This window comes from Bombus affinis, chromosome 12, assembly GCF_024516045.1.
Source record: "Bombus affinis isolate iyBomAffi1 chromosome 12, iyBomAffi1.2, whole genome shotgun sequence".
Classification (NCBI taxonomy): domain Eukaryota; kingdom Metazoa; phylum Arthropoda; class Insecta; order Hymenoptera; family Apidae; genus Bombus; species Bombus affinis.
Genome location: NC_066355.1, coordinates 8,508,913 through 8,525,833, shown reverse-complemented (window position 1 = coordinate 8,525,833; position 16,921 = coordinate 8,508,913). Strand labels below are relative to the sequence as shown.

Sequence of the window (16,921 nt, the reverse complement as noted above, 5' to 3'; positions counted from 1 at the left end):
AAATGCATTTTCAGTCGACTGCGCGAGAACACACCGAGATACGCGCGATTCCGCTTCTCGATCTGAATTACAAAACGACCACCGTCTGCCGCGTGTGTCGCGTACAACTCGCCTTCTTTTCCTTTTCACCTCTTCGCCATCCGCGGATAGGTAGACGCGAATAGTGAAATTACAATCGTGAAACGATCGCGGAACCTGCGCTGGATACGCGACGAATGCATCGTCGGTGAGGTTGCGCTCTTCAGGACATCGCCGTCCAGACGAGACCGACGGGCGAGAGGACGGAGAAGATGTCCGGATGGAACATCTGACTCGACGCGGTGTAGCGGTAGATGCAAAGCGGATTACGAAGAAGTTAAAAGTATTAAAATCACGACGTATTTTAGCTGGGTGTTCGTGACGGTGCGTTCTCGAAAAAAGAAAAAAAAAGAAGAAAACGCAGTGCAGAGGGACGAAAGAGAGGAAGACGAGAAATGACAAGGGTGAGACCGGAAGGCGAGGAACGCGAAACACTGGAGTGGTATGAAGCGCAGAGAAAAGGACAGAGACCAAAGAGACCGAAAAAAGATGACTAGGGTCGGAAGGGAGGGAGGGAGGCGAAGGAGCACGAGAAACAGAGAGAAGAGCGGAGAAGAGGGAGAAGGCGGAAAAGAGAAAGGAAGAGAAAGAGAGTACGGAGTGTATAAGTGCTCCGGCTGCAGAGACGAGAGATGAAAGGCGTAGCGCGCTCGAGGACACAGATACATTTGTCAGGGAGGATACTAAAAAATAATGAAAAAAAGGAAGCAAAGAACGGGGGATGGGGGGGATGAAAGAGGGTGTAGCTTGCAGACCTGCGGAATTTTCCGTTCTCTGGAGAAATCTTTTCGTTCCGTATGCCACGTTACCTTGGAAAATTGATAGCACGCGACCATGATCACCGAGTATTGGTTATCAACAAAGAGATGTTTATTTTTTAACATGCGAGCTATATCGCGATTGAAGTTGAAAAGAATCCTCGATGCGACGCGATTCTCGATGGTTTTCGCCAGAATTTTCTGCCGCGCGCATATTTTTCTGAATACGACGAAAAATATTTACTGCAAAAATGTGGATAACGCGCAAGCGTTTACTTCTATAACGTTTAGATACAATTTTCAGTCCATCCGACGGAGGAGAATTAAAGAACAGAGGATTATTCCTCCGGGGGTGCAAAAGGAGAAGAAGGAGGGGAAACCGGAGGGTGGTTGCAGAAGAACGGGGTGGAATTAAGCATCTCGCCTGAAGAGACTTCAAGTCACTTCAGCATCGTTCCCTTCCCTTCACGGGTACGACAAGGATTAAAATCTGCCTGCTATAGCGTCCCTCCCACCCTCGCCCTTCCAATATTAAACGGATGTTTCGATACGTCGGTGTCGATCGGTCGGTTCTTTTAAATTTTTCATCAACGCGAAACTTTTCGTCTTCGCAAACGTACATTCAGCGATACACGTACTACTTTAATAATACTTTTCATCGATAACAAGTAACAACTTCAAAGAAGACGATTCGATTTACGATTAAAAATCTACGTCCACTCGAATGAATAATTGTTAGGCGTTCAGTGTTTCAGCAACAAAACAGGCGCAAACGTCTTGCGCGATGGAATTAATAATGGGGTGTCAACGACAGCCTTGACAATCCAGGAAACGTCTATATCAGGATGGATGCGAGTGCTGCTGATTACATGCAGTTCGCACACCGCCGTCACAACGTCAAGATAGCATGATCACGTTACAACAACCCTCGATTGATGCTATCATCCCTAGTTACAAGCGTGGTTAGTCCCGATTAGGCGGAAGCATCGATCTCGCGTGTCATCGTAAGGTTTTGATATCGGTGGATGCATTTTCTGTTAGACGTAGAAACGACGAGAATATAAATTTCATTTTGACGATAGAACAGAAGAATTTTCTCTCTTATCTTGTTCTTGATCGCGTTACATCGTATTTTGGCTGAAGATCGAGGAACCAATATCATTTAGGGTTCCTGCATAAACTTTGTACACGGAGACACGAGAGGTCATAGTGCGACAGGCGATTTATGGGGTTGTAGTTCTAGGGTGGATGTACCATGGGATCACCATAAGGTGGGATATTCCGTGAGGTTGTATCCACGCTACAGACGCATAGGACGTTCGTTTCCCCGTGGGAATTTCGGGATCACCCGTTATATCCGTGGATACCAGCAGAGCCAACGAACGACTGGAAAATAATTTGCAGTTCTCGCTCTCGTGGGGAAAATGACCAGAGACGAGTAACCTACACACACGTTTCTACGCGTATGTATCCCATCTCTACCTTTTGCTTTCGTTACTACTACTCCTTTATTTCGTTCAGACCGGCATTCCGAAGGCCGGAGATAATTGGAACGAGATTATCGAGTGCTCGCGTCGATCGATCACATCGCGATGTATTAATTATCCATTGGCCGTCTAGCGAATAAATTTTCCAAGGGAACCCATTCTACGCCAATGGCGGCCTTCTAAAAGTTTATTCAATTTTCTGGCCCGCGGTCCTATCGGTCCGAGGAGTCATAAATTTTCGCGAGATGAGAAGACGAAATTGAAACCCCTGGGAGAAGAGAAACGACGGAAAGAAAGGAAGGATCTCAGATATGTCTCGAAGGAATCAAACGAGATTTCTAAGAAGAATTCTTCTGTACGAATAGTTCACCGAGTTATCGGTTATAATTTTTCGTCAAATAAAAAACAATTAGATATCTTGCTCGTGTCGCTTGTAAAATTTCACTTGTTTCGTTACCGAATTTATTACTCTTATGCAACGGTATTTATCAACTTGCTATTAATCAGGGAAGTTGGGTTAAGAGGTAACTCGTCGTTCGAATAATAATCCCTCCATGAATATGTATATTACGTATTATATCGTACGCTAGCAATTAGCATATTAGCATATGGCGTTAGTATCGCGTAAGAAAATCAACTTTGATCCGTTCGAAGATCTTCGAAACTTCTGAAAGAAGATGGAGTCTCTCTTCGACAACGCCTCGTAAGGAAATCGAATGATATCGAATCACGAAAGGTACGTTTTTGGAAATACAGAAACATACGCCGACTAAACGTTTATAGGCACTTAGGGCAACTTTTGCTCGCGCAACGCTATATGAATAAATGATAAAGCGGTAGGAGGACGAGGGAGAGGGCTGTAGTATAAATTCCAGAAGGTTGTCCTTTCCTGCTTCTCCCAGGGGTGCACCACACCCTCTAACCACCGGTATAAGGGTTATATTTGATAGATACGGCCAGGCTAAGTGCTTATCGTATTTCGTTTAGATGCCGCTATACTTAAACCTACGATCTTTGTGAACGCTCCTTAAAAGCAGCCAGTTTGAGGGATATGTTTTGCAGGATCGTCCGACTTGAACTTGTACCAGGCTAACATTTTCACTGAACGAAAATGTATTAGCGACGAGCATGAGTCGTACTAAATAATACAATTTTTTGTTAGCTGAAACGTGGCAAAATACTGACCAAGAAGCTTGACGATTCTCACAGGGCGGAGCAGATGAAACAATTTATAAACGTTGTGCACCTGATTAAATGCAGTGATTCAATTACGATTTTCTTTCGCGTTACGAAGAAGTTCTTGGTTTATATATTTATGACGAAATGGACAAAGTTTCGACAATGGACCAAGAACGACGAGTGTAAATTCTTTTCGTTTCGAGAGAAATAACTAATCCATTAAATACCTCACGAATTAACAACCCTGACATTGATACATGTTATTATCCATTTGGTTAAAAGCTACCTTTCAAAGAACATTACGTAAAAGACTGTTTCAAATCGATCGAGCTTCGAAGCGTGAAAAGTTGCTCTCCTACATTTTCCTGTCTATCCGTTTACGCAAAACCTATTGATAAATTGATTTTTACCAATTACTACACTTTTTACATTTCCTTAAACCATATCCTCGATTGACAATATTTCTGACATATATCTCGATTCGTAAGACATCTTGGTGCTATAGAAAGCTCTTTTACGAAAGATTAGTCTAACAAATTTAATATAATTAATTAAATAATTCACAAAGATCTCTGTCGTAATATCCTGACGATATTCCAAGCTTAATAATAAATATCCTAATACTTACGAACAAGGAGCGTATATAATTCCCTATCGAACGTTATCAGAAATTACACAATAAAATGCCGGTATTACGCGTGTGACCAGGTGGTGGCCGCAAATCTGTGGAGGATTTCGATTTGACGTTGGCGGCGCGAGAGCGAAACACACGAGAAGCAGCATAGAACGGAACGAGCTGCGGACGAAGAGACCGGGGATAAAGAAACGAGAGTAGGCTTACCCGGCTGTTCGAGATCGAAGTCGCCTTATAGTATGCCTTTTCGATGGTCGTACGAACGCCTTAAGGGATAAGGCCTCTCTTCCTTCGCCTCTTCTTTCATTCGCGCTTTCCTTCGTTTCGAAAGAAGAGCTCCGCGAAGGGCTGCATAAGGTACGTTAGTTTCGAGTCCTTCTTACGGCCCACTGGGGGCTGCATTAAAATGCCTCGAATTGTTTACTGCTCGGCCGCACGAGCACCTCGCTGTAATATCCACTGTAAACTACGCTTGGATAAAACCTTGTGAACACCCGCCATTTTTACTCTTCCTCCTCCTTCCTCATCTTCTTCTTTTCCTTTCCCTTCTTTTTCTTCTATTACGCTATCCCCTCTACCGGCTGAGTTAGCCAAGCTCTCCGTCGCGGAATTATTTATAATATTACGCGGACCCTGTACGAATGCAGGACGAAACTTTGTCTATAAAGAGCATCGTTTTTTTTTTCCCGGCGAATTTCTTCCACTCTTCCTCCCCTGCGCGTTTCCCTCCGGTTTTACCCGCCATCGTGGAAGAGCAAGCCGGTAAGATGCGTCGATTATGCCGACGTAGAAGTTATTTTGGCAGCGGTCCCGCGGAAACAACGAATTCGTCCGTTCGAGTGCTATTTTCTTCGTTAATCGAACCGGAAGCACCGGGCATCGAGTAACTGCAGAGCGGGTCGTGACCGAGTTCGCGTATAAATGGCTCCGAGAAATGGAATCACGACGGATAAGTCTGCAGTTTACTGGGTAACGTATTATTGACAAAATGGTTTCGAGGACGATCGAAGTGATGAAAAGGGGACGGAGCAGAGGATGAGGATGATACTCTTTGTCAAGGCAGATAACGAGGCGAACGTTATCGATGATGTTGGACGTGAGCGACGCGATGACGATCGAAAGGCACAGGATGCAGTTTACGAACGCGGGTGGATTCGTTTTTTGTCCGAACGCACGGTAGACGACGCATTTATGCCAGAAATACCAGGAAATAATGCGTTACTTTGATTTCTTTGTTTGGTGCGCAGTGCACCTTCGTGCATCTATAGAACGGTAGATCGATACTTGTTCATTCCACGCATGTAAACACCGGCTCGCGTTTTCCAACGGGCCAACGGTCGTTTTGTTAAACTCGAGCCCGAACTTTTGTCGTAAACTATACGCTTTATGCGCGGATAGAGAGAAAGCGCGGCACGCATCTGTACGAGACGATTAGGCGGTGCACGGTAAAAGAGAGAGAGAGGGTGAGAGAGGTGGAAAGAGGGCAGGAGAAACAGGAATGTGTACGAGAGAGAAAAGGAGGATTAGAACGGCATAGAACACGAGCAAACGGGACAGCGTGTATCCGAGCGAAAGAGAGAAAGGGAATGGGAAAGAGGAAACGAAGGGTGTACCGGGGGTTGGTTTCAATTAGGAGGCAGTAACTCTCCCAGGCATTGTTCATTTCACTCTAGATTTGTATTCCCCGTTTGTTTGTTCCCTTTGCATTTGCGTTAACCTGAGCAAAAGCGAGCCGCCACGCGTGTATACGCAATCAATCAGAGCGGAAAAGACGGGACCGGAGAGAGAGAGAGAGAGAGAGAGAAAGATCGCGTGATCATTCCGCTCGGCATCATCATTCTGACTTTTCTTCCTCAAAAATACCGGTACGATGTCCGTTTGTTCGGAAACGAAGCGCAGAAATGAGTTGGAAATGAGTTGATGAGACGCTAAATGTCCCGATCACCAACCTTTCCAAACACAATCACGCGATAATAATGCAAACTTGCGAATCTCTTTTATACGTTCCTACGTATCATGGAATTTACAGTAATTCTTTAATGTGTTTGTAACTATAGAAAATTCTCGTGAATATATCGTACGTCTGATATTAGGTTGTCCGAGAAGTGTCTTTCTTTCGCAAACGTGTTTTTTCCAACAGTGCACCTTTGTACAAACGCGAAACCAAGTCTGTGAAATGTCGCGGTGTTTAATTTCAACAGAACAAAATGATATAAAAATAATATAAAACAAAAAACATTGTGCGTCTATTTCCTTATAAAACGAAAGAAACTTTTCGGACAACCTAATACAAGAGATACGTTGAAATTTCATTAGCACCGTAACGAGATACAAGCGTCGTGGTCATATCGATAAATGCGCTTACGAAAAGTTTCTGTAATTGTTCAAATACTTTCGTATGACTCTCGATGAGAATAGTCGTACGAAAGAAAATCGGTGGAAGGTGTTTGGAACGATTTGGTTAAGTCCAAGCGTTAAATACGACCTCCAGGAAATTGCTTAAAATGTGTACATTTCGTTATATACTCGTTCATCTATGGCGTACGGGGAAACTAATATAGAGACTTATACGCTATTTTATGCGTTTATAGTAGGCGCCTTGGGTTTGAATATTTGCTCGCGAGGGCTGCGAGCCTCGTAACGAAATTCTCGACTAACTTCGTTCGCTACCATCTCGCTTGCTCCTCGTTCTTCCCATTCTAACTCGTAAGAAGTTTCGTTTACGTCCATATGCCGAAATAAACTGAATTTCAACCAGTCATTATTCGTTGGATCGTGAGCGCGCAGTATGCTTCAACGTATTTCTCGCCACTGGAATAAATTGCAAGCCGGCAACGTTCTTGCAAAGATTTACCTTCGCTATTGCTAAAAATCATCCATTAATAACAATAAACCAATGTCCAAATGCAATACTTGCTAGTTTCAACGGTGAAAACTCACAAAAGATATGCAAAGTATGGTACACGTTACAACATTTTGTAGGGAAAACAATTCTCCATCAAGGTTCCATCCTTTTTTTTAAAATTATCTTCACAAAGGTATCGCATAAATATCCGCCATCTATTTATGAGCTATGGCGTTAACGTTGACACGCTTTCGCGCGTTGATAAATCGAGGAGCCAGCGAGCGCAAGAATCGTAGCACGATAGAAACGAAGTATCGATTGCTCGAGGCGAAACAGTCGGCGTGCAACTGGAATTTGTTATGCGAAACGTCAACGTACATGATTTGTCTGGCACATCGTGACGTAAATCGATCCCGCCAACATTATCACCGATGACGTACGCGTTTCTACGTATTTCGGAACGAGGTTGCTCGTTCGAAGATCCTAGCGATAAAAGCAGCACCAGGTAATCGTATTGTTATCAGTTAAATCTTCCGCTATCTCTACCTCTCCGACTACGATCCGACATTCTCGCTCTACCAATAGAATTACAAAATTTCGTTTTCTAATTAAGACGCGTAACATTCGCGAGCCGAAATTAATAGTCGCAACTCGAAACAACTCCTTAAACCTGGCGACTGCTCTCGTAAACGAGATCTTGGCAAATAGAGACGGAAAGAGAAAGAGAGAGAGAGGGGGAGATTGCGAATGACTAACAAACCTGGCGAAATGAAAGCGAAAGCATTTTACGGGAGAATCAATTCTCGCCATGAACGTACGGCCAAGGTAGTCGAGATTACTCCTTGTCCTCTGATTCTGCTGATCTTTTCTACCCGCCTGCGAATCAGAGAGCCTACCAAACCGTAGCTTCTTCTTTGCTTTACATCGAAACGGCAAGTTATCAAGGCTAATTTTTCGCCTTTGTCGCATCCCTCGGTGGCCACCAGCCGGTTTGTTACTCGTGTTTAGCCAGCACTGTTTTTAATAACCTAATGGCTCTTACGCGGTACATTATGTCGGATAGCATCCCTTCTCTATCCGCTGAACAAGCCCCTGGTACACCTCCCTTTGCAGCTTCTTTCTTTTTCGGTTTTTTTTTTCTTTTTCTTTTTGGTGCCTTCGCTCTTTTATTTGCGATTTTTTTTCGTTGAAACGACAAAAATATCCGGCCCTTTCTCGATCCTGCGACTTGCCCGCTTGCTTACTTGCTCGCGGCATGCAAAACTTTTGTCTGAGCAAAAAAGGGTGGAAGGAACGTGTGGACGTGGAACGGGAGAAGATTGAGAGAAAGGGAGACGGTAAAGAGAGTAGCTTTCCTCGAACCGAACAAAAATCTTTTACGGTTCCGACTCCCTCTTTATTCTCGTTCGAACGATCGGCCGAGAAAGAAACGATCGCTTAACTCTTCATTCTTTGCGTTTTCATCGGCAGGAAATTCACCGTGCTCCCTGTTTTCGCGCTGATAACAGGGGGACGAAGCCACCGAATCTCTTCCTGTAATTAGCCCCAAGAGACTACGAACCGCGTCATCGAAACGTTTAAATCGATCCTTACGGTTTACGCTCGTCTTACGGAGATTCTTTAACCCTTTTCTACGTAGAAATATCGTCGATAGACGAAACGAGAATTTCGTGAAACACGACCATCGTCAACGAACGATTTCAGGATTTCAATCGAGTTTGAGATGTAGGAATCTTCAACTTTACGTACAATGGTCTGACTAGTATATCGCGAGATATGGTTAACGTAACAACGAAAAAAATAAAAAATCTGCTACCTATATTACGATATGTAGCTTTATCATCTATTGGAATCTACGATTTATAGAAATGTAGCCGTAAGGTCAAAGGAATTTTCGTTTTTAATTTCGTAAAACGTAATTGATAAAAGTTGTCAATTTAGTCCGCGGAAGATGAAACGTAATGAATGGCCAATGTCATAACGGAAATATTAAAGAGAGAGATTTCGCGATTCGAATATTGAAAGCGACAGATTGGCGATATCCAGTCCGGTGGTGAAATTCAGTGATGCAAAATGGGGAGGAATCATCGCCAGAATTATTCCCATTGAAAATCTTCTGGTCCGAATAACTGCACAGCCCTCTTCGCTGTGAAATAGCTTCGTTCGTTTCAAATTACTTGCCCTATTTTCCTTTGTCTTGTCTCACATTTTGCGGCGTGGCCGGCCTTTCCTCGCACGTACCTCGGCCAGCCTCCATACAACGTTAATTTAGTAACCACCCAACTCGAATGGCAACGACTTTCCGTCAGACTCTCTGGAAATTACCCTTGTAAAATTAACTGCGACCCTGTTGGATATTAATTCCAGGATTGAAAGCAAGCGTTCTGGCCAAACGATACGGCCCGAAACCTTCCTCTACGTTTCCCTTATCGAACGTCTGTCCTGCTTTCCAAAGCTTTGCCACGAGCTTTTCAACCGCCAGCCGAAAAGTCGAACGCAACGAACTGGCGTTTTTCTCTTAAGCGAAAAGTCGGTTGATTACGATTCAGCCAGCGCGGGACCGGTGATATTTTACTTCTTTTCGAGGCTTTACGATCCGACGTTTTTAATTTCCCCCGTGTGCCTAAAGAAAGAACGGCCGAAATGCAAATTGTGACAGCAAAGTTATGTGCACCGTGGAATTAATGACTTTCTCGGATCGGCTCTTAATAGGCCGTTATGCACTTTCAGTCTGTCGTACGCGTGCACGAATTCGTTAAGCGTCGGCCGGCCGATTCTAACGAAATTGAATTATATCCGCGAAACGAGAACAAACTACGATAGAATCCAAACTGGAAGCGAGGCAAAACTGTTAACTCTCGGTTAATTATCGCGGTTAATTACGATTATTATACTTTGGATATCTCATACTTTGTTAGAGTGGCTTGTGAAAGCGTTCGAACGTTTTATACGAAACATTTTCAGAAATTAACATTGCAATGAGACGCGTGTAACTTTAACGCGAACGAAATTCTACTGTACGTCTAATCGCAGGTAGAACAATGAGGACGATCGTGTTCACGGTTTGCCCGCTGGATAATCGTCGTCGTCCGTCGCTCTTAATTTACGTCATCTTGGCCGTCATCTTGCCGATCCACGTATCAGCCGAAGCTCAAAAGAACGAACACGGGAACACGTACGTGAACCCAGGATTCTCGAAGAACATGGAGGAATCGAAAGTTTCCATTGTCGACGGCGAGAACAAGGATTCGAAGGTAAGTGAATCGACCGATTCTCCGGTGAAGCGACTAAGTAAGTAAATTCGTGGTGCGATCTCGATCTGCCGGTGGAAACAACAGGGATAGATTCTTAAAGAGCAAAAGGAAAGATCCGTGTCCAGCGATGGATAACCGAAAGGACGAGTGTCTGCTGATAGCATAGCAGAACGCGGTCGACGTGGCAAACTCTGGACGACAGGCGTTTCCTTTCGGACGCGTTTTAATATCTCAAGCATTAATTTCTTTTCGTGGAAAACACACTGGCCGTCTTGCTTTGTCTTCTCGCGTCTCTGCTCTGTCTCTCCTGTTCCCTCCATGGCCGATTCGTCCTTACGCCGGATGACAAAATGACAAAGGGGTGGTCGCCCCGGGCCAGCGATATTACCGTTTCCGTTTCGGAACTATGCGAACTGTCTACAGCCCTCCAGCCCGCGTATCCAGGCCGAAAACGTCTCGTGATTGATTATGCTCGCCGTACTTTTGGCTCCTCTGCCGCCCTCCACGGAACGCGATTGATGGAGAGCTTGCGAGAGGAACGCCGCTCGGCAAACGATCTAGATATCGTTAGTACGTCTTTCAGGAGAGAAGACACGCTGGCCTAGACTTTCGTTAAAATACAACGCCACGACCTAAATGTTACGGTAAAATCGAGGCTGGACTTTGTGGCTCGAAATGAAAGGTAAATTAAGAAGAACGACAAGTTGTCTGAGTTGGCTATACGTTAATATTTTACAATTCGATCGTGAAATTTGCCCAGAATAATTATCTTGTATACTATACGGACGCTGTTAGTCTTTAATATATTCGGGGTGTTTCAAAAGTTTCTTTCGTTTCACGTGGAAATAATAAACGCACAACGTTTTCTCTTTTATATTATTTTATCGAATTACGTACGATCCATTTAGTTCGAATGGAGCAAAATTCAATTAACATTTAATCATATACAAGAACGAATCTCCTGTTTTTTTTTCTTAAATTGAATATCAATGGCCCTACACACCTGCTCGAGCAATGAGACCGAGAAATCGATAGAAAACGACACTGACCAGTCTAATTTCTTAGAGACTCTAGAAATATCTACCTATATCGAAATCCAGCGTCCAGGAGTTTCAACAATTTTCAAGCAATCGCGGCCGAACGTTAAAGCTCAGTTTCACGGTGCACGGGACGAAACCGATAACAGAAACGCGTAATCCCGGTAGGTTGCAAATGGAAGGGAGGGATCTCCATAACGTTCAACAAGTGATCATAGGGAAGTATCTTGTTTCATTTGGAGACCGCGACGAGAATGATTAAAGATACCGGAGAGGATTTCAGCGGACGAGAACAACAACGAAATTTCTGTGACGTTCCACGGGCAAACAGTCGTTTCTGACAAAAGAAAGAAAAGAAGAAAAAAAAAAGAAAAACGAAGGCGTAGGGCAAAGTATATTAAAACGGGACTTCATTAAGTTCCGCAGGAACATAGGAGTAACGAGAAAAAGAGAAGAACATGGTGAGAAACGGAGAGTGGAAAAAACGGACAGAGGTTGAGCATAGCAGCCGCAGACGTCGAGCTCGGTCGCGGAGGGAACTGAAAGAGGAAGATGGCGAGTGTTTATTTAGTTAAATGCCGCGCGTAATTGGGTGTAAGACTTTTTTGTTCGGCGTCGAGGCGACGGTCGTAGCGTTGTACGAAAAGGGCCAACTCTGGCTCTGGTAGGACAGCACAGGGTGACGGCAAACCCCTAGCGTTTCCACGGCCGAGCTTTCCACCCCTTTTTCCGCGTGCTGGCAGCCACCTGATGGCTGGCTGGCACAAGGGCCCGCCGGGAATGAGATGCAGATTGCCAGAGGCCACTTCAGGCGCTAGAGGGAGTGAATTTTTAATAACACCGTGGCCGTATCCGCGGCCCCGCGCACGTTTCTCCACGTAGAATCCCATTGTCTTGGCTGCGTCTCGCACGCGCTGGCAAAAGGACGAGAGTCGTACGATGCGTAACGGAAAGCGCACCCGGTATTATTATAGGAGGAGAATTGTCAGCGACAAGACACGCCACCACGAGAGACCACAGCGGGTAGAACGTAGAACGTCGCTTTCGTCGACGTTAAATAAAGCTTAACGCACTAGCTCTTAACGGTGGTATAGTCGGGATAATGGTATGATAGAAATACTGCTAGGAACACGGGGCCAATTCAACAAGCTCACGCCTACGTTCATGCATTATCATTCTTTTTCAAGTTTATTTGCTTTTTCCCTTTTTATCGACATTTCTTCTTTCTTTCTTTCGTTCGCTATCGCAAAACGAGTGGTTTACTTATAGCGGAGTTCAGCGTGTGTAGGTTTTACCGTATACAGCTTTTTACTTACTTTTGGTACTTTTGTATTGCATGTTTTGAAAAATATTGGAAAATTGCTGACAATAAGAACAGTATCTTGTAACAAATTTCTGTTTACTCTTCGACACTGCGGTATGTTAATGGAATAAAAAATAAGAATCGACTCTGGTCTACTCTTACGCAGACTTTTCCTATACTATCATTGATCTCGCAGGCGAAATCTAGCGAGGATCAGCGAGACGAAGAGTCGGCTAAATCCACAGACGAGAACAGTCCAGCATTAAATAAGTTCCTACAAGATGTTCTGAAGGCTCAAACCGATTTAAAGTGGATAGATCAAGCACTGCGTGATGTTAATCGCGAAAAGGATTGGAAGAAGTGAGTTGACTAATGAAAATCACTAACCGATACTTCATACCTCACGAATAATGAATTAAACATCTGTGAAGGAACAGTCAAAACGTTAATAAATTACGCGAGAAAAGAGACTCTAGCGAGAACTACGAAACTACACGGCAGTTGAATAGAAATACGTACAGAGATGAAAATCCTCTGGAACTTTACCACAGATTGCGTTTTGATAATGACATGACGTTCAAGAGGAACGTCGATCTCGATGACGTCGATGCGTATGAAAAGGGGTATCGTATTTCTGTTATTAAAATATTCTAACAAGGGGAACCCGGTGAATGATAAAAATCATGCCGTGTCTTGAGAGTTACAAATCCGAATGAACAATTTTTTGAAAATATCACTTTCTTACGTAATTTTCGCAAAAAGCCGATTTCTTCGACGAAATTCTCTCGCAGACTCATAAGCCTCGAGACACAGAGAAATTTTTATTTCAACTACCTCTAATAGATCGGAAATAAATCGGAAATAGATCGGATAAAAGGGTTGATTTCTCCCTTAAAGTAAAAGATGAACATTTGCGCGAAGTTTCATGAAAATCGGCGTGTATCAGTCACCGGGGTTTCCTCGTAAGTATTATCGGTCCTATATTAAAAGCATCTGCGCGATTCTTGTAGAAAGAAAAGAAAAGAGGTTCATCTTTCTCCGGCCGATGACAAAGAAACGATAGACAATCAGATTCGGAAAAACTGGTCCAATACGAAGGATCTTTGTTCTCTGAGCGACTGGCTGAACTCGTACAAAAACTCAGCAAACGAAAAGGATAAATTTGAGGATCGATGGATCCACGATTACGACGCCGGTCGAAAAAATAGACTTAGTACGATCTAATTTCGATGTATTTGGTTATCCTGAAAGGTTCCGCGGGTTTAAGACGTCCAAGCTGAGAGAACCCGAATGTGAATTTGAATGTAGAGTTTTAATGTTTTTATTTAAAATTTGCTCATCGGCTAAAAGTCAACCAGTCACTGTTTTAAACGAAACTGTGTAACTAAGCTGACGATGACGAGTATACTGGTTTTATTTTTTTAATTTTATTACTGACAGGGCTCGTCATAGCACAAAACATTGTCATTTCTTCGTGACGAGTACACTCGTGAAAAATAGCTAACTGATTAAAATGAGACACGGCAGAAACTAGGACAATCTTCAGGATGCTCTACTATCGATTTTGACTTTAAACGGTTGAAACGATAAAAAATTAAATAGATTCTTTGGACGGTGACAAAGAAGCAAACACGGAAGCGGGTAGCGCGTTGATCGTGAGAAATCAACGAGCCGAAACGAAGAAGAACGAGGCGACGTCGCTGGAATCTCTCAGAGAAACGATATTAGAACTAAAAAGAAGCCTGAATGAAACTGACAAAAAACGGGGCGAGAATTCCAAAAATTTGGATACTTTGAGTGTTAAAGAAAAGCAGAGCAACAAGCAGGAACAGAAGAAGCGAACTGCTGGTGGAAGAAACAACTACCAAAAAAGTGAAAACGACGACGAAAGTATAAAGAAAAGCGTTTTAATTTGATAAACACGTGCTTGAGAAGCAGGTAGAAAGAAAGTTAGCTTAAAATGTTGCATCTTTTCAGGAAACTTCGGCTGGTGGGAAAGTCTAGGAGCAGAAAGGTTGAATTTAAAAAAGCGTGAGCCAAGCACCGAGGATCTTGATGAGAAGAATGCTCATCTGAAAGTGTGGAGAACGAAGAGGACTGGAGTTAATAACGACGATGGTAACCCGAAACTCTTTCATAGAGCGGGGTTTGGGGACCCGTACCTTGAAGAGGACACGCTAAAAGAGCTTCATGACCGTAAAAGACGTAGCAAAGGAACGCCGTCAGATGAGAAACGTCATTTAAACGAAGCTCAGGATGGAAACAAGTCGGCAGCTGATGAGAAAAATTCCATAAAAATATCAAAGACATCTGGCTGCGGCGTCGCGGATGCTTCCGGTAAAATAGAATCTTTGTCGAATGATTTGCAAGCGAGGAACGCTTTCGAACGTGAGAGCGAATTAACGAATAATCCGGCAGATACCGCGGCTTCCGACGTCTCAAAGGCGGCCACGGATGAGAGTAAAAACACGGAAACAGGCGGAAATTGCGAACAATCGGATCTATCGCGGGAAAATCAGAACGCGATGGAAAACAAGTTGATGAAGAACAAAGAAAAGGGTGAAAGTCCCGAGGGAAATTCTTTGCAAACCTTCGAATCCACGGCGAATGAACTGCAGGCTGCTTCGTCTACCGAAACCTCGAATCAAGAAAATGTCGGCTCGAGCAAGGGAGAACAGGTGATCAAAGTCTTTGAACCTCAGAGGCATTTGCGCGAAGACAACGAACGGACAAAAGAAGTCGAAGAAACCAACGACGAGCACGAAGAATCGTCTCCGCAGGTGAGGAGGTCTGCCAAAGATTCAGGAAATATTAATATCCTGGTCAAGTCAGAAAACAAGAATCTGATCGAGTTCAGTAACGCGGATGACGATAAAAAATTACCGAACGGTGGTCAATCGCCGTTTCTGTTGAATATAGTTGACGTGAAGAAGAAGACGATCGTGGAGAACGAGCAGAAAGGTGGAAAATCGGTTTCGATGCTTTACAACATGAAGTTACACACGTCGCAGGTCGATAAGCCTGTCGAAGGTGCGAATAAACGAGATGCAGAGCCGAGAAACGACGAAGTTCCGGTTGGTAGCGTGGTGCTTGATTTTCGGAAGAATAAACTTAAGGAAGTGCCATACGAAGACACGCCCGCGTCTACGAACACGATGAAAGAAAGGAACGTGGATGAGAAACGACTTGAGAACTCTGCAGACCTCGACAAAGGAACGGAACAAAGCGGCGTCAATGAAGAAGGAACTCGAAACTGGTTCGGAGAGGCAGCTCGTAATCAGATGGCTATGAACGTCGATCACGGTGCAGCTGAGAAATGTAATGACCTAGGCGGAAAGGATAAATTTACGAACGCAGAGGGGCGGTTTAACGACAATAAAGAGAAGGGAGACTCCGTTCAGGGATCTAATAAGGAGGCAGAGTCGAACGGAGGGAATAAAGAAGCAAGCAATAAGAAATATAGAGAAATATTCATAATGACCAATGGAATGGACGATAGGATAATGAATGATAAATATGGTCAGAGAAGAATATTGCAGTATATGGAGTACTCTAACGACGATGTCGAAGATGCCGATGCGAATTACAGTGACAAAGAGGAGGAGGAAAATCAACATCAGGCTGCTGCAGGTAAAACTATCGTCGAGCTTTTATTTCGTACTTTTGTCGTCACGTATATTTATTTTTTCGCTTAGTTTCTATAATTGTCAAGTCTCAAATAAAATTTGAAAAAATCGATGAACTATAAACTTCTTTAGAATTTATTTATACGACAAAATAATACGAACGTTAATTTAATTACGATTTTTCCGTAATATTTATACAACCTCCTGTAACGAGCCAAATCATTGAAAGTGGATCGACTCGGTTGACCTGGAAGTATCTAACGTAAACGCTGTTTAAACGAAAAGGAAATTGATGCTAGAGAAAGAAAAACAGTAACTAAACGTTTATGGATTATTTTCAGAAAAAAGCGACGTAGTAACACGAAGGAAAGAACGAGCAGCGTACAGCGACAAAAAGAAAGATAAAGTGAATCTGTTGATTAAAGAGAAAATCGACAAAAAGAAGAAACCTCGCCAGAGAAAAAGACGTAATCCGAGTGTAATTGAATACTACGATTACGATAGCAACCTCGAGCAGCAGGATCACGAATCGTTGTCACCGACAAGCGAGCAACAGCGAAGTAAAAACAATTATCAAGACAAGAGCGCCATCGAATCCGACGCGGGACCTGGTAATCACGCGTGCACTTCCCCATCGAAAAACTAACGACAAAACTACTAGAATCTTATGTAGTAAAGTTTCGCCAGATTTCCAATAATCCACTCAAATCATCGATTCGA

General features: G+C 43.5%; 2 protein-coding genes across 3 annotated transcripts; both read left to right on the top strand.

The window, feature by feature from the left end:
* The first annotated feature begins 4,265 nt into the window (after window positions 1–4,265).
* Window positions 4,266–14,262, top strand: LOC126922730 (uncharacterized). 2 transcript variants are annotated; one of them, XM_050735596.1, is made up of 5 exons: window positions 4,266–4,493; window positions 10,015–10,235; window positions 12,772–12,935; window positions 13,007–13,198; window positions 13,586–14,262. In XM_050735596.1, the coding sequence occupies exons 2-5, from the start codon at window positions 10,023–10,025 to the stop codon at window positions 13,797–13,799; spliced, it is 783 nt and encodes a 260-aa protein (XP_050591553.1). In that variant the 5' UTR covers window positions 4,266–4,493; window positions 10,015–10,022; the 3' UTR covers window positions 13,800–14,262. The 2 variants fall into 2 exon arrangements, with proteins under 2 accessions (XP_050591553.1, XP_050591554.1); XM_050735597.1 differs by lacking the exon at window positions 4,266–4,493 and having other exon boundaries at window positions 9,987–10,235.
* On the top strand, window positions 13,971–16,862 carry LOC126922784 (uncharacterized). Its single transcript, XM_050735645.1, has 4 exons — window positions 13,971–13,977; window positions 14,178–14,465; window positions 14,553–16,205; window positions 16,543–16,862. Exons 1-4 carry the CDS (start codon window positions 13,971–13,973, stop codon window positions 16,845–16,847), a joined length of 2,253 nt encoding a protein of 750 aa, XP_050591602.1. The 3' UTR covers window positions 16,848–16,862.
* The last annotated feature ends 59 nt before the right edge of the window (window positions 16,863–16,921 follow it).